General features: G+C 49.1%; 1 protein-coding gene across 2 annotated transcripts in view; it reads left to right on the plus strand.

Moving 5' to 3' along the window:
* Positions 1-24,947, plus strand: part of CORO2A (coronin 2A) — a 49,610-nt gene that overhangs the window by 16,734 nt on the left and 7,929 nt on the right. The window contains exons 2-5 of one of the 2 annotated variants that reach the window (XM_019649554.1): positions 9,888-10,088; positions 21,064-21,180; positions 22,758-22,907; positions 24,190-24,366. In XM_019649554.1, coding sequence (XP_019505099.1) covers positions 9,888-10,088; positions 21,064-21,180; positions 22,758-22,907; positions 24,190-24,366 — 645 coding nt within the window. Of the gene's footprint in view, positions 1-9,887; positions 10,089-21,063; positions 21,181-22,757; positions 22,908-24,189; positions 24,367-24,947 lie in introns of those variants that run through there. The other variant, XM_019649555.1, reaches the window with a different exon arrangement.

The following is a 24,947-nucleotide window of genomic DNA, read 5'->3' on the forward strand; positions in this document are numbered from 1 at the left end:
TTGGCCTTTAAGGTTTAGCTTAAAAAATCTCCCCTGTAGCCCTCACCGACTCCCCGGATTTCCATCTCCCTGCTGCAGCCCGTTTGGCCTATTTGCCCCGAATTGTGCTTGCTGGTTACATGTCCACCTCTCCCTACCATCTGAGCTCCTGGGAGGCAGAGGCCCCTGTCAGTGTCATCACTGGCTCTCCCCCATGGCATTCAGCACAGGCCAGGCTCCGGGAGGACCCTGATGATGCTGGTTGAACTCACTCTGGCCCCAGGTCCCTTACTATAGGGCTGGGTGATAGCTGATTTTGAGTCTGAGCCAGGTACCTGCTGACAACAGAATGCAGACCTGGCGTGATGCCCATCCCAAGATGGGGGCTAGAGAGTTTCTGTCCTGCCTCCGACTTGCTGTGGGACCCTGAGCAAGGCACTCTCCCTCTCTGGACCTCAGTGTCCCTCTCTGCTCAAAGACAGATCCAGAATGTCCGCCAGGGAGTGGACAGTGAGCAGGAAGTGGGGCCTCCTGTTCCTCGGCCTCCTGGAGGTGTCTTTAGAAAGTCCCAGGTGAGCTTTATCTATCGAAACTCCCAGATAAGAGGACTGTGGGGCAATAAATCTATATGGAGTTTTGGTCAGGGCCTGATGTGGGGGAAGAAACAGGAAGAAGCCCTGTTCTGTGTCTCCAGAGGTCAAGGCAGGAAGGGCACCAGCCCTTCGAGGACTGGAGCAGCTGCCAGGCAGACAGCTTCACCGCCCTCACAGCTCCCGGGGTCCGGTGTGTGTGGGCTGCAGAGCCCTCAGAGGATCGTCCTAACAGGTGGGTAGGGCAGAGGCATTACCTTCCTATGGGGGCGGGAAATCAAAACCCAAGAGGGGACAAGATTTGGCCAAAGTCATGAACAAATGGGCATCAGAATTAGGACTCTCCAACCTGACCAGCACACCTGCTGTGGAAGGACAGGCCCAGGCCCCCCGCTCCTAATGTCCAGAGGGGGTCAGAAAAGGTTGGCGGTGCTCGTGAGAGCTCAATCAGGAGCCAGATCGGTCTCCCCTTGGGTGCCTGCCTGTGGGATCTGGCCTGTGGGTGGGCAAAGCAGAAGTGGAGGGCCATTTGGTGTTGACAGTTTGATGGATAGATGGATGGGTGGGTAGATGGATGGGATGATGGATGGATGGATGGATGGATGGATGGATGGATGGATGGATGGATGGATAGATGAAAGAAGGAAGAAACATAGGGAGCAGGATAGGAGGAAGGGAAGGTAGCCTCCATCAGTTGAGCTCCTATTTATACCAGGCACATGCAAGGTGTTTTACATGTTATCTCATTTAATCCTTGGCAAGACCCCGTGAGGTAGATATTAGGGTACCACTTACAGATGAGGATGCTGAGGCCCAGAGACAAATGAGTGCCCAGGATTTGAACACGATACCTCGTCTCCCCCTGCCCTGGGCTACCTCATGGGATAGAGAGACTGTCCAGGCTGGGAAGGGACAGGGGAGAGAAGCCCCCTGGAGGTGGTTCTATTTGAACTGGGCTCAGGAAGGTGGAGCGAAAGGAGGAGCCTAGGAACCCAACTAAGTGCCAACCATGGATTCATCTGGGCTGACTTGGATCGAGGCAGAGAGAAGGGGCGTGAGAAAAGATGGGGTGTCTGGAGAATAAGCTGCTTTGAGGGGAGAGCAGATAAACCAGCTGGACTCAAGGGGCAGATCTATGGAGATGAGGAAAAGGCAGTCGCGGGGAATGCTCGGGTCCTTAACCCAAGTCCAGCGGAGGACTTGCTCCTGAGGACAGATGTGACCTGGGGCAGATCTTAAGGAAAATGACAAGGTCAGGGTGGGACAGGATAGGAGCCTGGGCTGGGACCGGAGAACAATGGAGTCACTGAGAGAAAAGGCTACCCAGGCCTTGCACAGCTTGAGGGAAGCGTAGAGAACAGGTGGGGCCCATGGGGCAGCGAGGCTGGGCCGTCTCAGGAGGTGTTCTTCACTCCAGGGCCCAGTGACTGACCAGGCTCTGGACAGTGTCAGACGTCAGGAGGAGGCGCTCCCTCAGGCCTAATCTCATCAGGAGGAAAGGCATTTTCTTGGCCCTCTCTCTGACTCAATCTGTATTTCCTGTGGGCCTGTGGAGAGTCATCTGTGCTGAACCAGCAGGACCAGAGGGCTGGAGGAGGGGAGATGTGGTGGGGGCGGGAGGATACTGGGGCAGAGAGAACCTGGAGACAGGACTGTTTTTACCACGTGGCTTCAGAGTGCCTCTGCCTCCACTGCTGATGTGATGGGAGCATTCGAGGTGGAGTTGTGCTAAGCCCCCTTGCCCCGCCAAGGGCCCCAGTCCCCTGAGCACAAGGCTAAGCTTGGCTGCTGGCCTCCACCCGGACAGCCCTGCTGGAAAGATGCACAAATATACGCTCTTCGGGTTCTTCTTGAGCAACAGGGATTGTTAGCTTTTCACTTTGCTTGTCTGTTCCCTCCATCAACGTCGTGAGCACCAGGGCTCAGGACTTTGTTCCTAGAGGGCTGCTTTCCACTTTCTGGTTTGGGATTTTTTTACTCAGATCCCCCAAATGTTGGGCCCTCAGCACGTACCTGTCATATACTAAATCAAATCTTAGTGTCCTGTAAATATTGGGACCACAGTCTTAATAGCAAACATTTGTTGAAAACTAAGTATTCACCCAGCATTGCTCCATGTGCTGTGTGGATTATCTCATTTAATTGGCAGGGCAGCCCTGTGAGAAAGTGTGGACCTGGGGCTGGACAGCTTGGCTTCAAATTCCAGCTCAGCTGCCTGCCTATTAGCTGTGTGATTTTGGACAAGTTACTTAACCACTCTGTGCCGCAGTTCCCTCATCTGTAAAAATGGGGTGTTAATAGTATTTATGGGATTGATGTGAGGGTTGAGTTAGTACATGGAACATTCTTCACACATAGTAATCAATGTATATGTTATTTGTTTGTTACAATGCCTGATTTTCCTGGTGATGAAATAGACATATTAAGTAACTTGCCCCAAGCCGTACAGGTATGATGGATATCTTCTATAATCATACTGTTTAGTTGGATACCTGGTAGCCACACGTGGCTACTGAGCACTTGAAATGTTGTCAGTGCAACTGAGGAGCTGAATTTTACATTTTATTTCATTTTAACTTTACTTTAGAAGCCATGTGTGACTAGAAGCTCCCATGGTGGACACAGCTGCTGCCTGGGTCCCACATCCAGTGACCTGATTTAAATGATTCTAATGTGCATTCAAAGTTGCAAACCACTGCCCTATGCTTTAGCATACCACCAAGATCATGGCATCTCATCTTGTCCTGCTCTTGGCCACTGCTCTTCCCCGAGAAGTGTAAACAAGTGGAGAGCAGTGGCTGAATTATTCATCTTTGGCTGCCCTGCGCCTGCCATCACAGGGCCTGGCACAGAATAAGCACTCAGCTAACGGTGGTGAAGGTTGGTGATTGAGTTAAATCACATTCACCTCTCTTTACAAACCTTCTGGGATTTTTCTGCTTTGAAATTCTCTATTCTCTGGTTCAGCATGTTGGGCTCTTTAAGAAGTCAGTTCTAGAGCCTTCTCTTTCACAAGCAAGTTGTCAAGAGTCAGGGTTACTAGTGACTTAAAATAGAATCATTGCACGTAAATCAGATAAAGGTTTTTTGAGGACCTCTGTGGTAGGTAGTAGGCTGTGCAACTTGTCCCTGTTTGCTTGGGACTTGCCCAATTTTAGCACTGAAAGTCCTGCACCCTGGAATACCCTCCCCAATCCCAGGCAAACCAGGAAAGTGGGTCCCCCTACTTCCATGGAGAGCAACAAGGCCTCTACTTACTTTCAAAGAGGGAAGAAAACTAAGCCTGTGGGGTGAGACCCCAAGGTACCAGGTCCCCTGGTCCCACCGTGTCACCCCAGACCCTGTTGCTGGCCTGTGGAAGGCAAAAATAGAGACACCTTGTGCCAAGAAGTGACAGCTAAACCAGGGCCTAACCTCAGGTGAACAGAAACAACTGTGGATTAAAGTATCAGTAGGGAGAAGCAGCTGAGACCTATGTATGGTTTCTTCTCTCTGCCTGGTGAGAAAGGAAAGCTTCGTGGGAAATGGCTGGTTAAGCAGAGACCTGCGCTGATTGCAGGGCAGCCTGGACCTTAAGTGGGCCTTGGCTTCCTGATGCAGATATCCCACCCGCTGCCTGCATTCAGGATGACTTAGGAAGGAGCTTTTACAGCCAAGTTTGGGACCAAGGCCAGGATCAGTATAAACTCTATGGTGGATGATAGTGAGTCAAGGGTTGGAGTCAAGGTGAGGGACCTGCCCATAGTTTATTGTGTTAATTATTGATCTTTGTAGATCACCTTCAAATAGAGTGTTCCTTACTCTTACAGTAATAGTTTTTTATATTTTTAAAACTTGGAAACTTGTGGTTCTAATCTCCCTCTGTTAACTGCGGCTGACTTAAGTGTGGTGGTTCGGACCCTCTCACGGGGCACGTATGGGACTAGTTCACTTGACCACAAGGTCAGATTTTAAGAGAAAAAAATAAAACAGAACTCCAGTATTAGATGTGGAACCACAAACTTACAAAGGGACAATGGTAACGGGCAGCGCCAGACTCCTATCCATCCCGGACAATTCAAGACCAAATCAGGTAACTTCATTCTTTCCCTGTGAGGCCAGAAACAGCACAATTAATGAGTAATCTATTATGCTGGTTTGTACCACACCCAATATTTGGAGTCTGTTTCTAACACCCTGCAGCTAACCCTTGTCCTGCAGTGACTAAGTGCTGGGAAGACAGGCCTGGGGGGGGGGGGGTAGGCAGGAAAGCCTGTGTCTGTCTGTCTGACTCTCTCACCTGTCAAGAGGAGCACGTGGCAGGAAAAGGAGCCCCTGCACAGGGCTTGGCTTCTGCCTCCCGTCTGCACTGTTCCTACTCATTTGATCTTGGTCAAGTTGCTTCCTCTCCACCAAATAGGTTCAACAGTCCCCCGGAGAGTTGTATGGGATGGGACAGGCAGCAAGCCATTCCACTGTCAGGTGTTAAGAAATCAAATCAATGGAATGTTAAACCCAGAGATGACTAAATCCTTTTTTTGGGGGAGTGGCGGGGGGCGGGAGGGGAGCGGGTGGAATTCACAGCCCACAGAGCCTAATCCCTTGGCATCAGGGCCACCAAGCATGCATAGGACAGCGGCAGCAGAATCAATGCCACCCCTGCTTTGTGCCATGCCTGAGAAGGCCTGCTGTGGCTTTGATGTGGGCCCAGCTGGATGGGACTGGGCAGGATAGGACAGGTGGCATGGGATAATCCTGGCCTCCGATCAGCCATCCTGGCCCAGCCCGTGGGTGAGGCCTCGCAATGCTGAGGGCCCGCTACGGTCCGCATTTCCAGGCAAGTGCCTGCTTGTAGGGAAAATAAAACTCCTGTTCTCTGAATTGCCGGGTCCTTGAACTTATGCATGCATTGATATACACATGCATGCATGTGCATGTATATGCACAGATGCAATTGAACACCCACACAGATGCACACATGCATGCACACCACAGAAGTGAGTACATGGTACATGTGATCATCCTGGTGAATGCAGTGCTCGTGCACAGACTTGCACACCCAGTGCATACACAATTATACAAACTTCCCCTGCATATATTATATAGATAGATAGATAGATAGATAGATAGATAGATAGATAGATACACACTCCCATACCACGGGCAAAGGAAGAGGTGGCCCGCCTGGCTTGGTGCTGCCCCACCCCCCACTTCTGTAAGTTTCCCTCCATGGCAATAGGTCTGGAAGAATCTTGGCAGTGAAGATAATGTAGATAAGGTGCTGGGAGGGGTGAGGGAGAGTGTGGAAAGGAGGCTGGGGCAGTAGGGCAGATGGTCACTGATGTTCACGCTGCTTCAAGGCCAGCTGGCTGCATCCGTGAAGGCCAACAACCCCCTCTCTAAAGCGTGTCCACTTAGTTTCCTGAGCCTTGTTTTCCTTTTCTATAAAGTGGAGGTGATAATGGCGATGGGGTTTCAGGGTGAAGTGGGGGTGAAAGAGCTTTTGTCATCATAGTCATGATTTGCAAGAACTTGGAGCTGGATTGGGAAATAGAACTGGGTTCGGCTTCCAATTCTACCTCTTACAGCTGTGTGACCTTGGGTGGGTTACTTCACTTCTCTGCCTCAACCCCTGCATCTGTAATGGGGAGCAAGGCAACACCTACCTGTTCAGTTCATACAGGGGAAACACTTGGAATGGCGCCTGGCATGTAGCAACTATCCAAAAACTGAGTTGTTATTGCCATGGAGGTGACTGTGAGCTCAAGGAGTCGTTACCCAGGCCTCTTGCAGCCCCTGACCCTGACCTTGACCCTGGGCAGAGAGCTGCCCCACAGGTGTGGGGCCAAGCCCCAGGCTGTGAAGGGAGAGCTCCGGGAGTAGCCAGACGGGCCAGGACTGTTGATGATTGTCAGGTCCTGTTGATTTCAGCAGCCATGACCTGCCCCCATGCCCCACAGCCTGCCACGGGCACTCGAGCATGAAGGCTGGTTGGTCCCCTCTCCTTGGTATTTCACCAACATGTCCCCTCTTCTCCATCCCCTCTGCCCTACTTCAGCCCAGGTGACCATCGCTTCTCACCTGTGCCACCCTTTCTTCCTCTCAGTAGTCAGAGGACACCACCTACAAATGAAAACGGTCCTCTCACTCCCCTGCTCTAATCCCTGCAGCAGCTCTCTGTTGCCCTCAGAGTCCAGTTTCTTTAACATGGCTCCTGAGGTGATCTGAGTCCTGCCCCTCACCCACCTCTTCCCTGCAGGCCTCTGTGCTCTGGCCACCCCAACCATAGGCAGCTGTTTGCCAAGTACCATTGGTTGGGCCTGTGTGGGGCAGTGTGTTAGTCAGGACGGGTAGGCTATGCTCGGTGACAAATAACCCCACTATCTCAGTGGTTCACTCTGCACGTTTATTTCTTCGTCACACTGTGTGTCCTGCATGAGTAGGCTGGGGGAGGTGCTCTGTTCCATACAATCCCTTGGGGACCAAGGATGATGGAAGCTGCGCCATCTAGATCATACGGCCTTCTCATCTCTTCCACCGAGGACGAGAGTTCTAGAGGGTCACAGGCAGGCCTTACCTATTCAGCCTGGAAGTGGCACACGGCACTTCTGCCCGTGATCCATTGGCTAGAACTGATCCATGGCTGCCAAACTGCAAGGAGGCTGGCATGTGAGGGGAGCGATGGAATGTCTTGTGAGCACTGCCGTCTGCCACAGACAAGTGCCCCTGTAACCCTACCTTGCTGCTGCTGGGTGTGCTGCTGCAGGGGTGGGGGACCTGGAGCTGAGCCTGCGAACTTCCCCCTACTTTTCCAGCCTGGGTCCAAGGCAGCGTCTCAGCTACCACCTAATTGACAAAGCCCTAGGGGTGCCTTTGTCCTTGCTATTCCTTTCTGACAGGACCCCCAGCAACCATTTCTTGCAAGACCCAGTACAGAGAAAAGCCGTGCTGCTCCTTGTCAGGTTGTGGCTTTTCTCTTACACTGACTAAATCCTTTTCTGATTGTTTCCCTTATTGAATTGGCCACTAGGAAGCCACCTCCTCTGTGTTTGGCACCTGGCAGCACACATGCGTTAACTTACCTACCCCTGCATTTCAGGTGATCACGGTGTTTGCCTTTATTTTCCCTCTCTCCCCACTTCCTTGCCGTGGCTTTTCCATTTCCTTGTATCTTGTGTTCTTTATTTCTATAAGGCTTCTTACATCCTTTCTGGGATCAGATGGGCATTGGTTAGTCAGTCCCGGCATTCTGTGCTGCTTCCTGTAGCTCTGGCAAATGTAGTCAGGGTTTTCGGCAAAACTCCCAAAGAGAGAGTGGAAATGTCTGAGTCTCACAGGACAGACCTGCCCCCATGAGGCCAGTGGGCCACCTCTAAGGGCTTGGCTCATGGGTCAGGCCCTTGATCACCATTGGCTTCCTGAGGTCAACAGTCTAATCTTGTGCATTTTAACTGAGCACAGAGAAGACCCTCAGGCTGGCCACCCAAGCTGGGCAAGCACCTTCTTTGTCCTGATGGTGTGGGTGTCCAGCCAAACATGCCTTCCCCTGGGAAGTTCCTGGGGCCTGTGGTGGACACTGTGCTGGACACTCCTGCAGCAGAGCCCCAGGCCTTTTTCTGAGGCACCTGCGATCTGGTAGGGAAGATAAGAACTGACACCAAACTCCAAATCAGGGCAGACAGCATCAGGGACCTAAGGACAGGGAGGAGAGACAGCTGTGGAGAGCAGAGGACACAGCAAGAGCTCTGCCACTCAGGGCATCAAGGAAGACTCTGGAGCAGGGGGCTTGGGAGCTGAGGAGGGGAGACTTGGAATTGTGGAGATGGGTACAGGCAATGGAAGCTGGGACGGGAAAGCTAGCAGAGGAAAAGGCAAGGGCAAAGGCCCCAGAAGACTGGAAGTGCGAGAGCAGACACAAGGGAATCTGGGTGGTGGTCTTTATCTGGAAGGTACCCTTAGAAGAAGAGCAAGAAAAAGTGAATCTTGGAATATGGGGTGGGACCCAACCAGAAGACCTTGAATTCGGCCTTAAACCTGTAGGGCAGCCATGAATGAGGAGCAACAAAGGGTAATGTAAGATGGGGCCTGGGATGGTGAGGAGTACAACCAAGCTTGGTGTCCAGAGGATCTGTCTGGCCTACACGAGGAGGATGGATGGGAGGACCCCGTGGGATCAACGAGACTGGGGGCAGGGTTTTGACCTGAGCAGCAGGGAGGCTAAGAGGAGGCCACTTGGTCTCATGCATTTGGCCACAGAGGAGGCCTAGACCCTCTTGCAGGCCATTCATCATCTGGTCCTGCTCCCTCCTCCAGCTTATATTCTCTTCACTCACATTGCCCAATTTGTATGTTTATATATGTATATATTTTTCTTTTTAATATCTCCTTGCTAATCATACTAAGTTACATACAGTTGCCCAATCAGTCCATTTTTCTTTCTGTCTCAGGGACTTTGGTGAGAGTGTTCCATCTACCTGGGACACCTTCCCCCAAGTTCTCCCTTGTCCTGCCAACATGGCCAACTCCTACTCACCCTTCAAATCACAACTCACTTGTCACCTCTGGGAAGCCCTCCTTGACTGCCATGTGCAAACCTCCATTGTTACCTATAGTGCCGTGGCTCCTAGGGCCCCAGACTCCCCTAGTGGCCTGACTCACAGGACTCTTCATTCCTGTAAGGCTGGCCTCAGGCTTACTCTCTCCAAAACCTCAGTGCCTGGCACAAGGCCTAGTCACACAGCGGTGCTTAATAAATATTGAGTGAATAAATATAAGGCTAGGGCAGCTCAGGATGCCTGGATGATAATAGTGGTCATAGTTATTACTGTTAAGGGATCTAAATGTGTCATCTAATTTAATCCTCATGACAAGTCTATGAGAAGGATACTTCCGTTGTCCCCATTTTACAGATGAGAAAATGGAGGCTTCAGGAGTTAAGTCACTTGCCTGCCCAGCTGGCAAGAGGCAGAGCTGGAACTGGAGCACAGGCAGGTTGGCTCTCGAGGGCACAGTGTTACCCACTTGGCTGGACTGGGAGGGGGCAGCGGTGCAGGAGATGGTGGATTGGGTATGTGGTGAGGTCTCACTCTGGTTTTTCTGCTGTTTTGTGTTCACATTTGAAGGGATGAAAAGCAAGCGGGTCAGCAATAACTATGTACCATCTCACAACATCTCAGCAGGTCCATAGAAGTAGCCGCAATGATAGCCTGTTGGTTGCACTTCATAGTTCGTCACTGTCCTGGTCACGCCCTTTTATATATTCTCAAGGTGAGATCCCCGTGTGCACCTCTGTCAGGGAAGTGAGCCTCACACTCCTTTTGTCCCATTTGTCTTCTGCAGATGTCATGGCACCCCCAGTACCGGAGCTCCAAGTTCCGCCACGTCTTTGGCAAGCCAGCCAGCAAGGAGAACTGCTACGACTCGGTGCCCATCACCCACAGCGTCCATGACAATCACTTCTGCGCTGTGAACCCCCACTTCATTGCAGTTGTGACTGAGTGTGCTGGTGGGGGGGCCTTCCTCGTCATCCCCCTGCACCAGGTAAGGATGCCTGATAGCCCCAGGCCCAAACAGCTCTCTGGAGGAATCTCAGGATAGACGGAAAGTAGAAAGAGCCTGGGTTTCTGTTACTGTACATGGGTTAAAGTCCTAGACCTGCCTATTACCATCTGTGTGACCTTGAGTAAGTCATTTCACCTCTGTGGGCCTTGATTTTCTCATTGGGAAAAATATACCCCTCCTGGCATTTCAGCAGTTGCCTAGCTATTCCTGGGACCTTCCCTCCACTTTACTGCAAAACAATACACTCCTGAGTGAAATATAATTTTAATGCATTGCAGGCTCAGAAGACATTGGGGGAATTTCCAAAGCCTCCTCCCTTCCCCCAAAAAGGAAACAAACCTTAAGCCAAATTCAAAGGAGGAGAGGAAAGCAGCAAGTTAACAGGAAGAATTTGTCCTGTGGGCAGATGTTGACAGTGTAGGTTGAACCATATGCATTTGCTGATATTTAACAGTTTCGACCCCCAAAATGGCAGTTTCATATAGATTAACCTACTAGCAGATCTTTCCAGGAACCTGACTCTCTGCCCTAAGGTAGACCCTCCGAAGGGTCTAGAGAGATCCTGGGTTGGTAGCGCCTCTGGTTTCGCAGCGGAAGCAGAGACACAGTCTCTCCAGAGGAAAGCTTTCCCAAGGTGACGGGAGCCCCACAGATTAAGATCAGGAAAATTCATAATCTGAGATCACCCAGCATGTCAGCCACCACGAATAAGAAACAACAGACTTAGACACCACCCCCCAAAAAAAACTGCAGAAGTTAAAATCATAAACACAAATTGGAATCTCATAGACCACGTTTTCTGATCCCATTGGAATTGACTTAGAAATCAATAACAAAAGATACATTTTAAATTCCCATTTATTTGGAAATTTAAAGACACATTTCTAAATAACTTGCAGGTCAAAGAAGAGATCAAAATGGAAATGTAAAACTACTTAAAACTGAGTGATAATGAAATACATCTCCAAACTTACGGGATGCAGAGAAAGTGGTGCTTCAAGGCAAACGTGTAGCACTAATGCTTAGAAAGGAAGAAGGGCTGAAAATGTTCCACCTGAGAAGTTAGAAAAAGAACAACAGAGTAAACCACAGAAAGTTTGAGAAAGGAGATAATAAAAAGCAGAAATCAGTGAAAGAGAATACAAACAGACATTAAAGAGGGTCAAAGGAGCCAAAAGTTTGTTCCTAGAAAAAAGAATGATAGACAAACTTCTGGACAGGTGGTCAAGAATAAAAGAGAAAAGGTGCAAGTAACACCAGGAACAAAAAAGGCAATATGACAGCAGAGCTAAAAAACATGACACTAATATGGGCAATTTTATGACAATATATTTGAAAACATTAACAATATGGTCACTTTCCTATAAAAATATATAACTTATCGGTACTGATTCCAATAGAAATAGAAAGCCTGAATGTCCTGTCGCTATTTTTTAAATTGCGTAATAAAAATATCTTAAAATAAAACAGCAGAAGGCAAAGGCAAGCCAGAGTGAGAAAGGATATTTGCACAATAAACATGGCAAAGAGTTCACTTCCTGAATTTATAAAATGGACTAGGACAAAACAAACCCTGAACAGGTATCTCATAGCAGAGAAAATCCAAATGGTTACTAAAATTTGAAAAAGTTAATCAGCCTCATTAGTAAGCCACTGTGAGATAGACACCACTACAACCACCAGACTGGCCAAACCTAACAATAGTAAGTGATGGCGAGGCTGTGGAGCAGTGTAAACTCCTGTAGCAGGGTAAACTGGCACACGTGTTTTGGAACAAAGTGTGACAGTTTCTTTTTTTTTTTTTGAAAGTTCTTATGGTAAATATATTGAAATTACCATCATACACTTCATCAGACAGTTTCTATTAAAGAGGAAAATACACATACCCTATGACCCAGAGATTCCACTCCTAGGTATATACCATGCAGAAACGTGTGCTTGTGTGCACAGAACACAAATACGAGCACGTCCAGAGGAGCATTGTGTGTATTATCACAAAATGGCAAAAACCAAAATGTCCGAGAATTGAATCAATTATGGTATAGCCATAGTGTGGAAAATACACATTCATGAAAAGGAGCCAAGTATAAACAAACAAATACTACAACATGGGTGAATCTTAAAGACAAGAGTGAGAGAAAGAAACCAAATACATTCCATACTGTCTCGTTTTATTTACCAAAAGTTAACAACAGACTAAATTAAACTATAGTTTAAGGGATGCGTAAGTAAGTAGATAGGAGGATCAGGGCAGGCAGCTTTTGAGCAGAGAGCCACTTGAAGCTCTAGAGGCAGAGTGTTCTGGCCGAATGAATAGCAAGTGCAAAGGCCCTGAGGTGGAAATAGGTTTGGTGTGTTTGGCACACAAATTGGTGCATCGTCATAGGTGCAAAAGCAGTGGGAGGTGATCAGAGAGGGGAACAGGGCTGGGACTGTCAAGGCCCCAAAGGCCAGGGCAGGAGTCTTGCTCTCTTCTGAGTCCAGGGGGTAAGCCACTGGAGGGTTGAAAGTTAGTGGCCCTGTGCAACCTGATCTTAGGTAAAATGTACAAGTCCCTTTGGGCTTTTTGAAATAGTATCATAAATAGCTTGAGGGCACATGCTAATTGCTACTGTCACAGACTCCTAGGATTCCAGGCACAACAGGAGTGAGACGCCACTAGTCAGAGCTCATACCTGAGTGTCACAATGCAGATCCTGATTCAGTGGGTCTCAAGTAGGGCTAGAGAGTCTGCATTCCAACAAGTTCCAGAGGTGCCTGGTAAAATATCAGATGCCCAGGTAAATTTGAATCTCAGATAAACATCAAATAACTTTGTTTTGCTTATTATTTTTCTTTTTAATTAAATTTTTTTGTTTGGAGATTATGATAGATCTACATGCAGTTGTAAGACATAATACAGAGCACCCAATTGCCCTCAATAGTAACAACTTATAAGACCAGAGTATCCGAGTACCAGAGTACCCTAGTACCCAAGTACCATATCAAAATCAGGATATTGACATTGATACAGTCAAGATACAGAACGTTGCCAGCATCACAGAGATCTCCCATGGTGCCCTTTTAGAGCCACACCCACTTCCCTCACTCCCACTGTCATCTTAACCCTTGACACCCACTAATCTGTTCTCTGTTTCTATACTTTTGCCATTTTAAGAATGTCATATGAATGGAACCATATAGTATGTAGTCTTTTGGGCTTGATTTTTTTCACTCAGCATAAAAGATCCATCCGAGTTGCTCTGTGTAGCAATAGCTTTTCTTTCTTTTTTAAATTTTTTTTATTGCTGAGTAGTATTCTGTGGTATGAATGCACCACTGTTTGTTTAACCATTCACCTGTCAAAGGCCATTTGGATTGTTTCCAGTGTGGGGCTGTTATGAATAAACTTACTATAAACGTTGGCATACAGGTTTTTTTGTGTGAACGTAAATTAAGTCTCCGTTTCTGTGGGATAAATGCCCAGCAGTGCAGTCACTGGGTTGTAAAACATGCTTAGTTTTATAAGAAACTGCTAAGCTCTTTTCACCTAGAGTTTCCTAGTGTAAGTAAAATATTGCATAGGACATATGAACACTAAAAATAAAATTTGTTGTTTCCCTGAAACTCAAATATTCCTGGGCATCCTGTATTTTTATTTGCTGATTCTGGCATCCCTGCTCCCATCCCAGGTGGTGCCGATGTTGCTGGTTTGCAAGCTACAGTTCTTTTATAAAAAAGAACTAGACTGTGACCTAGTTCTTTTTTATAATTATGAAAAAAATGTCAAGCACGAAAGTAAATTAAAAACACTATAATGAACTCTTCTATACCCAGGTTCTAGAATTTTCAAGACTTTGCCACTCTTGCTTCATCCATCCCCTCCGCATCCCCCAAACTATTTTAAAGCAAATCCTGAACATTTTGTCATTTTACCCCACAAACTTCATTCTAAAATATACGCAATTCTAAAAAAATTGTAACATTTCTGACATCATCACACTTCTGGGATCACAGCGTCGACAATAGCTCCTGTGTCACCTGATTCCCACTTCGTGTGAAAACATCACTGATTGCCTCTTAAATGCCTCATTGTGGTTGGTTTGCGTGAATCAGGGTCCAGACAGGCCACACATTGCACTGGGTTGACATTTTCTTAAGTAACCACATCTAGTATGATGGAGCAGGAACGAGAGGCTGAGAGACGGAAAGGACGCACAGGCTGGTCCCATCACGGAGCCCTTCCCCTGGGCAAACAGGCCTGCGGAGCCCTTTGGTGTAGTAACCAGGGCCAGTGCTCATCCTGATACCTTCAGTAGCCCATGTTGTAGGGCGCATTGCCCCATGGCACAGGTGAGGTTGCTGAGGCTCAGGGAGACGACTTCCCAGAGGACCGAGCAGGAAGGGTGAGGGCCTGACTATGGCCCAGGCCAAGGTGTGGCCTGGGGGGCCTCGCTTTCATTTAACTGGCCTGCAGCTCCTGGGGCTTGGCCCCTTATCTGAAGATTGTGTCCCATCCAGATACAGAGATGTGTCAGTAAAGAGTGCTATGCGAAAGAACGAAGGGACAAGCTAGTTAATTATTTAATGGAAATGTGTACAGAAGCATCGGGGTTGGAAAGTGCCTGGCCTCACCACAATGTCCTGGAAGTTACTCTCAGAAGGGCCGGACTGCCCCAGATGGTGTCAGGTATCCCAAAGGGAGTGACTCCGCAGTCAGGGCCCTTTCTTTGGCATGCTGTAACCCAGGGTGAGCCCGTCAGAGGGTGGCACCTGCAGCCTTGGCAACGGAGGACTGTGCTCAGGGAATAAGTCACAGCAGGAAGTTCTGGGGACAGGCCTGCCCTGAGCTTGGCAACATGCCAGGTTGGGCTTCTGACCCCAGGGCCTGGCCTGCAGCAGATCCACCCCTTGAAAGGTAGAAGGGTGGACTTTGCTGTGAGGTGTGGAGGGTCGGGAGGAATGAAGGCAAGGCTAGGTAGGGCCCTGGGTGGACCCTGGAACAGGCCAGAGCGGGGCCGGGGGCCTGAGGGCTCCAGTGGACACCATGGCCTTCAGGTGTGGGAGAAGGGTGAAGGGGACACTTCACTGTTGTGCTCTCACAAGCAGATGGACCTTTCTCAAACCAGTGTCCTGACCATGTCACTTCCCTGCTCAGAAGCCTCCCAGGACTCCCCAGTGCCTGCACATAAAACCCTGCCTTCCTCATCAAAGCCCTCCATTGCCTGTCCCAGCTGCCATTTGAATCTCAGAGCGTTTCATGGCACGTACCTGCTCCCTCCACCCTCAGATTCCCCTTCCAGAAATGCAGGGTGTGGGCTAGTTTGGTTTTCTGTTTTTTGTTTTATTTCATTTTAAGTCTCTTTCAGCTTTAGGGGTCTGTTCAGCCTGGAAAAGGACTTACTCAAGGAATGGGTCCCCTGCCTTCAAATTTCCCAGGAGCTGGTCTGGGACAGGGGGAACGGTGTCTATGGGGTCCCAAAGGATAGAGCTAGAACTAGAATCGGAAAGTGGGGGGAATGGGAGGGACCACAGGGAGGCCACACTGGGCTTGAAGCAAGAAACGTTTTCTCACAGTAAATACGGTCCAACAGTGGAATAAACCACTTGGGAAAGACGTGAGCTCCCCATCTCTGGAGACAACCAAGTGAGGTTACCAGATAACCTCTGCAGTTCGCTATTCCCAGTCCTGCTTATGGGATTCTACCATAAACCATCATGTTTATCTGTGTACTCATAAGCAAAGGGCCGATGAATGACGCCCTAAATCCTTACGGGAACATGATTTGCATTTTAACAGCAGGTATGGTCCCAGGATTAGGGAACATGCCTATCATCTTTCCTTCTGTTTAACTCTCTCCTCTGGGCAGCCCTCGGGCCCCAAGTCTCACCCCCTGTAATCAGGACATAATTCATGTGTCCACATGTCCGTCTCCTTAGGGTCCAGCCATAAGTCCTGTGCATGGTGACTGTCTTCATGCCCACAACCTCACCACTCTTGTCTGGCCTCCTCTCCCATCCCAGTTTTCAGCCTGCCTTCCCTGAGGTCTGCTTAAGGATACTTCCCGCTTAAAACCTACCTACGGCCCTGCCATTCTGACGTGGAATGCCTGTCCTCCACCCTAGCCTCATCAAAGCCTCTCTCTCTCTCTCTTTAAGGCCCAATTCAAAGGCCTCCTCTTCCTCCAAGAAGCCTTCCCTGGGCCTTTCCTCTGCTTCTCTCTCCAAGCCCTGAGTGTTCTTTATCATGTCCCGTGGCCCTCAGGACATGATTGTTAACCCCTCTGACCCCCAGATTCTGCATTATAAAGGGATTCTTATACGACTTCCTGGGGTGGTTGGGGAATAAATAATATGAGCAGAGCTCCTGGCACAGGGCCTGGCACATAAATGACTCCCTAAGTTATGGTTCCTAACATTTACAAACCTGTTGCTTGTAGAGCGAGAATGTGCTTGAGTTCATCAGTTGGAAGATGATTAAGGCATCAATTTATTCAGTGAGGGCAGCCCTAGAGCAACTGCCCATCAGTTGGGTAGAAGTGACGGAGTCCCCCTGTAAAATAGTTTGGAATCACACTAAGGTCATCTCTGGGCCCCTGAAACATTCTGAGCAAGAATAAGACTGGATAATTGTGATTAGCTCTGATGAACTTAACACTGGCGAATTTACTGAGAGCTTACCATGTACCAGCCACTGTCTTAAGCACTTTATGTGTATTAACTCATTTAATACTCATACCCCGCAAGGTCCCAGTACTGTTGCCATTTTGTAGATGAGAAAACAGAGGCATTGAGATCTGAGGTCACTTGCCCAAGGTTGCACAGTAGTGAGTGCTATAAGCAGGAAACTCAGGAAACCAGAGTCAGGCTGCCCTCCAAACCCTTTACACCATGCAAACTACGTCTGCCTGCCCCTACCACCCCTGCCTCTCATGTTCGCCCTCGCCTGTTGGGAGGGTCACTTGAGACTATGACTATGGCACTATTGTAGGAATGACTGTCCCTGTGAGCCCAGGGGGTCATGACAATGGCCTCACAGCTCTGCCATCCAGGCCCCTGAGGTCTGCCCCTGGAGCGACCCCACCCGCCTGGCTCTGTCCTCCAGGGTCCTACAGCCCTGTCCACTCCGTCTTGCCCCAGAGCAGCCCAGTGGGGACTTGGAGGTGGTGTGTCTCCGAGCTGAGCAGTCGGCTCCTGTACCCAAGCCAGGGTCCTCTGAGGTCTGTGCGGCGAGCAGATGTATCTCCCCTGATGTAGAGCTTGTGTCTCCCATAAATCAGAGAGGCCTGTTCCTGGCCTAATGGACAGAATGGCGGAAGTGGCCTCCTGATTATAAATGTCCCTGCCCTGACAGGGCTTTTAGCAGCTCAGTCAATAGCCCATCAGACTGGCTAATGTCTGTTAATGGGATCCTCAGCACAAAACCCTTTTAGCCACAGAGCAGCCTGCTGGTGCTCTGTGGGGAGGACCAGCTATCCCTTGTTCTCTGAGTAGGAAGAGAAGCTGTCTGGGGCTGGGGCCTCTGCTCGTAGAGGCCTGGGAGGAGCGCTGGCCCAAGGTCAGATCTGTCAGGAGTTGCCCATCTGAGCCCTGTGTGGTCCCGAAGCACCTCCTGAGTCTGTAGCTGGGCTGACTTGGGAGGTGTGGGTCTGAATGGGGCTCCTGAGCAATTTGCCTCCTGTCAGCCAAGGCCAGCCTGACAATCAGCTCCTCTGAGGAACCCTCAGGGCAGAAATTGGGGCATGGCCCTGGGCCAGAGTGTAGAGATAAAGGCCCTGAGAGCATTTGGGCGTGCCATAGCAAATGACCAGCACTGCTCATGCCCTTTGACCCAGGAAATGATCCAAGAAAAGGGAAGAGTTCTTGGCAGGCGGTAGGAGACTGACTCAGAGAAGCCTGGTGCTCCCTCAGAGCACAGTCAGGACACCACAGAGCCACACTTGGCAGCCAGAGCCCTGGACCCCAGCCCAGCTCTGCCCCTTACATTCCCTGTGATGCTGGGCAAGTCTGGGGTCAGTGAGAGAATGCCGTGATCTACTAGTGATGCCTGCCACTGTTGCAGGATAAGAGAGCTTTGCTGTGTTTTTACCATCCTGGTTTGAGAGCCCTTCAAGTTCTACAGTTTTATAATAAATTTTTGGCAAATGCTGGAAGGACCCCTCTTTTCAGAAAATCTGTGGTTTTGTCTTAAATACTTTTTTTATTGTAAAATTTGCACAGTTTTAATAGAAAGTTTGGAAATTTTTTAAAAAAGAAACAGATAATAAAAACCACCCATTTATCCTACCCTCTAGAGATAATCATGAATAACATTTTGATGCATTCCCTTCCTTTCTCAGTTTTGATATACACATGTACATGTGCACGCACACACGTGCACATACACGCATACATATAATGGCTGCTCTTATTTGAGCACTTACAATAGGCCATCACCATTCGGATTTTTGTGCACAATATCTCATTTTACCCACATAACAAACCTGCAAGGAAGAGATTATTATTCACATTTTATAGATGAGGATAAAGAGGCTTGCAAAATTTGAGCAGATGCAATCAGATATTAGTTCTTGTAAACTTGCCTGATGACAGCATGGAGAGAAACCTGGAGGCTGGATGAGGGGTCCATGGCTGGACCGCGGTCCCATGCAGACCTGAGCCGGGGCCTGTGGGTGCAGTGTTCTCTTTCCAGGGCCCTGGCTGTAGGTGCTGCCCCTGTTGCAGGGGGCAGGGAGCATGCACCGTTTTTCCCTGTCCAGGGACCCATTTTTTTCAGCCATCAAGAAGTCTGAAAAGAAATGGAACTTTTCGCCCACCTCCTCACACATCACTATCAAATGACACTAGTCCAAATACTCTTTTACTCTCTCTTTGAATATATAGTGAGGGTATAATTTTTTTTTCTGAACTCTTTGAGGGTAACTTACATACACCTTTGCCCTTTATCCTAAATACTTATGAACTTCACTAATTTTAACATTGAAACAGTACTTTACCATTCACTTTCTAATTTGTCAAATAATGTCCTTTATAGAGTTCCCCGTCCAGTAAGGGATCCAGTCTAGGGTGAGGTGTATAATACCGCTTCTTGAGGGGTGAGAGCTGAGTTGAGTATTTCTGAAGAGGAGCCCAGGGCCGCCGCCTGTATTTGCAGAGCTACTAAGATGCGGACATACAGCCCCCCAAAAGCCGGGGGCTTGGTTGTCTGTCCCTAGTTTGCCCAAGGTGACAGGGAAGCCCTGTGTCTATTCTCATAGCAGCTGCCCACTTCACAGCCTTGCTGAACAAGGTTGGAGATCACCTGCAGCATCTTTGCGCAATCTCAGTGGGCATGGTCTCAAGACATCCCACAAAAGTGCAGGGGTCTCTACAGAGTTGGGGAGAGGAGGGAAGGGGACGCTGGGTGTTCCCTGAGTTCACTCTGTTCTTGAAAGTTCCTTTTTAAAGATCCCAAGACTGTTGATTCTTCAAAGTCAAGTACTGCATCTTATGTTCACCTAGCACCTCGGATAGTACCTGTCTGCTAGGTTTCTCATAAAGATTTGCTGAATGAAAGGATGTTGGCCAGTTTTCTTCTCAGTTGTCACTTTCACTTAGATATACAGCGGTCAGGGGAGCATTCTGGTGGGTGGGCTCCAGAGCCTGAGGCTGGATGGTGGATGCGTGCCATGACTGCGTGGGCAGGCGGAGCTCCTGGGCCCTGCTCCCTGTTCTGCCGGGACCATGCAGTGTGATGTGTAAAATGAGTATGTCGGTCCCTGCCAGCTCCAAGTTTCTGTGACTGAACCAGTGTGACTGCCCCATGATCCAGGAAATCTCAGCCTGTCAGTGCAGTTGGAAAGCTCGAGGCTGCGTGGCGTGGGCTGTGGGACCTGTGTATCCTCCCAGCACCTATATAGGAAATCTCAGCAGGAAAGGGGGGAAGGGAAGGAAATGCCCTTTCTTTTTCATTGCAATATAAGTCACACACCATAAAATTCACTATTTTAAAGTGTACGATTCAGTAGGTTTTAGGAGATTCCATGGTTGTGCAACCATCACCGCTATCTAATTTCAAAATAATTTCATCACCCCCCAAAGAAACTCCATACCCACTAGCAGTCACTACCCATTACCCCCTTCCCCAAGCCGTTAATCTGCTTTCAGTCTCTATGGCTTTACCTGTTTTGAATTTTTCATATGCATTAGTCAGGGTTTTGAATACCAGGTACAAGGAGATGTGCTCAAGCAATTCAACCACATCCGATACATCATGTAAGTGGAATCATAGAATATTTTGTGACTTTTTATGTCTCACTAATTTTACTCAGCGTAACGTCTTCAAGGTTCATCCATGTTGTAGTGCAGATCAGTAGTTCGGTTTTTTTTTTTTTTGGCTGCATAATGTTCCTTTGTATGAATATACTATATTTTGTATAGTATATCTATTCATCTGTTGATGGACATTTAGGTGGTTTCCATCTTTTGGCCATTGTGAACAGTGCTGCTGTGAACACTGGTGTACCATTTTTTGTAGACCTATGGTTTCATTTCTCTTGGGGATATACCTAGAAGTGGAATGACTGAGTCATATGGTAACTCTGTGTTTATAACCTTTTGAGGAGCTGCCAGACTGTTTTCCAAAGTGGCTGCACTATTTTTGCATTCCCACCAGCAGTGTATGAAGAGAAATTACCTTTTATTGAACACCTACTATGTGCTAGGCACTGGGCTAGACCCTTTCCACATTCATCTTCTGTGACCCTTCCAACCCTGTGAAACATCTATCACTGCCTCCATTTTACTGAGGAAGACACTGAGGCTCAGAGAAGTGATGTGACTTCCCCAAGAGTACACAGGGAACAGTGGTAAGTCCTAGATTCATGCCCCTTACATTTTCCTGTCTACTCGGTGATTGCTAACAGAATGGCCATCCAGATGCTAAAGAGGAATTAGCCCCCTCCCGTCCCCAACACCCCTGGGCACTGTTTTGCAGACGGGAAAGTTGGACCCCCACTACCCGAAGGTCTGTGGGCACAGAGGGAACGTCCTAGACATCAAGTGGAACCCTTTCAATGATTTTGAGATTGCCTCCTGTTCTGAAGATGCCACGGTAAGCGTCAGTACATGAGGGCATTCCCTTGACAAAGTGAAGTGGGACTGAGGCAGAGGGAGATGCTGCTGCTGACTCCTTCATCCTCCTTGAGGTGATGTCACACTTTGGGGCTGGGGTAAGTTAGACTGAGGAGAAGTCCTGGGCCTATGGGACTTGGGGCACCACCCCTCCCGTCTATTGGCCTCAGTTCCCCCATCTAGAAGATGGGCATAATAGCTCCCAACTGTCTAGATTCAATGAGATTCATATTCCACTGGGAAGCCCATCTTTTGGGGGAACTAGAAAATGCTATGAGGGGCATGTTTATTGTGGCCAGAAAATCTCACAGACAGTAGGGAAGCAAATTTTAAAAGGACAGAAGTGGGAGCCATTTATGAATATGGACACCAAAACCATCCCAAAGGCTTCAGTCCCACCAACTTTTTTGACCTCCTGTTCTGTACCAGGGACATATAGTTCCTGCTCCCGCAATGTTCAGTGTTAATTATAATTTATTCTATGCCACTTCTAAAATGTGGTGGATATGGCTTAAAACAAAAGACAGATATGATCAGGTGATTCAAATAAGGATACAAGTCATAGTTGTCATTTATTGTGAGCCCACTGTGTTCCTGACTCTCATTATACATATCATTTCACTCAATCTTCCTTCCTGGCAGCTCCGCAAGGTACAGTGTTTTTCTGATGCAGAAGCCAAAGATTTGAGAGGTGCAGCTTTGCCCAGGGTCACAGTTTGTGAAATCAGAGACAGTCTTCAAACTGAGGCCTGATTTCAGAGTCCAAGCTCTTTTCACTGAACTATGCTAGTTCCCTAAAGCACAGCAGCCACAGGTGGAGGAAGTGAGGAAATAAAACTAGAAATGTTGGCAATTGAAGGTTGCTGCTGCTGAGCTCCAGGTTTAGCTCAGAGCTGCCTGGCAGCCAAGGCAAAAAGAGCAATAGAATATTGCAGAACTCCCACTGTCTGGTCAAAGAAAACAGACTAATTCATCAGGAGAAGCAGGTAAAAAATTCTAAGAGGACTTGTGTCAGTTTCCATAGAGGGGATACTGAGGAACATAAAGGGGGCCCCTCCACAGGAAACAGCTTGTCTCTGCCCTGCCTTTCTCCAGAGACTGCACTGGCTCTCTAGTGCCCTGAGGAAACAGCACAAACCCTTCTTCCTGGCATTCAAGGCTCTTCCTTGGGCCTTTTGGACATGGAGGGGGTAGACCACTGTCCTTTGGGGCTATTCTATAGTGGGAGGCAGATTTGCTCTGACATCCAGCCTGGGAGTCAGGCCAGTGCCACCCAGCCGCCCACTGCCTCAGGTTATTAGGATGACAAAGATTACCAGGGGGAAGATAGGGGGCATTGGACTCATCTCTGGCAAATGCCAGCCCCTGCTGCATTGCCAAGGAGGACCTTGGCAAAGCGCCTGTCCCTCTGAGGGGCCCCAGCTGCGCCTCCACTGAGAGAGAGGTGGATAGAGAGAGCTCCCCGACCCTCCTGCTGAGTACTGCCAGTTCTTAGGGTGGCACGGTGCCAAGGTGATGCTGGCTAACATTCCCCCTGGGGCCATGTATCCCCGACAGATTAAGATATGGGACATCCCCAAGCAGCTGCTGTCAAAGAGCCTCACAGCCTGCAGCAAGGAGCTCGTGGGCCACTCCCGCAGAGTAGGCCTGGTGGAGTGGCACCCCACGGCCGCCAACGTCCTCTTCAGTGCCGGCTATGACTACAAGGTGGGTCTGTCTGTGCATTAGCTTCCTGGGGCGGCCTGAACAGATGACCAAGTTGATGGCTTAAGACAATAAAAGTTTTTTTCTCACACGGTTCTGGAAACCAGAAACCTGAAACCAAGGTGTGGGGAGGGCCATGCTTCCTCCAGTGGCTCTAGGGAAGAATCCTTCTGTGTCTCTTCTAGCTTCTGGTGGTTGCAGACATTCCTTGGCTTGCAGCTGCATCATTCCAGACTGCCTTTGTCATCACGTGGCCTTCTTCTGTTTGTGTCTGTGTGTCCTCTCCTCTTCTTATAAGGACACCGGTCATTGGATGTGGGGCCCACCCTAATCCAGTACGACCTGTAACTGATTACATCAGCAAAGACCCTGTGTCCCAATAAGGTTACATTCTGAGGCTCTGGGTGGACATGACTTTGGGGGGACACTAGTCAACCCATTAGTCTGCCTGGAGGGATGAGCTGTACCCTGCACAGGAAGCTCCCCCCTGCTCAGGTGACTGCCAAGCTGGAAGGTTGTGGGCCCTTGTGGATTAGGAAAATTCAAGACACCTAGATTCTATTCCAACTCATGTCTGACTTGCAGTGTGATGCGGGAAAGTCCCTTGTCATCTCGGGGCCTCAGTTTCTCAACCTGTACACACATGGGGTTGGTGTGACCAAAGCTGTGGCTTTTAAACTCTTCCTTTCACAACTCTCTAGGGCTTTACTGAGGTACATCCGGGGCCTCAGTGATGGATAAAATGGGAATGGTTGGGAGGGCCTTTTCCCCTTCTGATCAGACGTGCTCTATATCTGTCTATGTAGGGTGTGTCTGCAGGGTACTGCATGGGGGTGTGCAGGTTATTCTGTACACAACTCCAGGGGGCACCATTCACATCATGGGTGATGGGAATGGATTGCCCTGGAGCTGTGCAGTATACAGCCTGTGCAACTAAACATGGCAGCCCTGTTTATCTGTATGAGGTGGAAACTGCTGTTAATAACTGCTTGAAACCCCCTGGACTAGCTGGTCCCCTGGGGTCCTCCCAGCATGGATGTTTTGTTACTCCAAGGCAGATGGTATTTTCTTTTCATTGCCAGACAGCCTGACTCCTGGCTACCCCCTCCTGCCACGTGGCTGCTTCAGCCGGCAGATCCAGCCCACCCGAGGCCTCTTGGCCAGATTGCCATCTGCGCTTCCCTCCGGGGAATACCGTGTTTCACTACAGCCTGGCCGGCATGTGACGGTGGGGGCCGAGGCAGGGGGTGGCCACTGTGCTCAGAGCCAGCTCTCTGCCGTGCAGGTGATGGTCTGGAACCTGGATACAAAGGAGTCTGTAATCATGAGCCCTGTGAAGACTATTAACTGTCACCAAGACGTGATCCTCTCCATGTCCTTCAACACTGACGGCAGCCTGCTGGCCACCACCTGTAAAGACCGCAAGATTCGGGTTCTCGACCCCCGAGCAGGGACCTTCCAGGTCAGTGCTAGGCTGGGGTCTGGCTTGGGGTCAGAGGAGCAAGGAGTGGAATGGGGATGGCAGAAGCTTCTAAGAACAGGGAGGTAATGCTGGTAGCGTTCTGGCCAAGCCTTCACACGTATTATCCCCAATTTGTTGGGAGATAGGGCGTGTCATCCCCATTTTTCAGATGAGAAAGATGAGGCTGAAGAGAGGCTAAGCGACATGCCTACATGGAAAGCTGGGATTTGAACCTGGTCTAACACCCAAGGCTGTCAGTGTGCCTCAGCTCTGTCAGGAGGCGTGACATGTTGGTCTATTGTGTGGCCTTAGGCAAGCACTTCAGGTGTCCGAGCCTCTGTTTCCTCATCTGCAACAATGGGCTGTTCATCCTTCCTCTCAGAGGATTAAGTGAGATAAGCCAGGTGACAGTGCCCGCCCGGCCCCATGCCTTGCATATAGTGGGTGCTCAATAATCTCTCAACAAGAGCATGGAGCGGGGCAGAAGTTCGCTTCTTGTTCTAGCTCAGTAAAAGAACCCTGGAAGGATTCTCCAGGCAGAGCTGGGGGAGAAAGGCAGGCGTTCCAGGTGGAGTAGTAGC

Source organism: Hipposideros armiger, unplaced genomic scaffold (genome assembly GCF_001890085.2).
Source record: "Hipposideros armiger isolate ML-2016 unplaced genomic scaffold, ASM189008v1 scaffold_133, whole genome shotgun sequence".
Taxonomy (NCBI): Eukaryota; Metazoa; Chordata; class Mammalia; order Chiroptera; family Hipposideridae; genus Hipposideros; species Hipposideros armiger.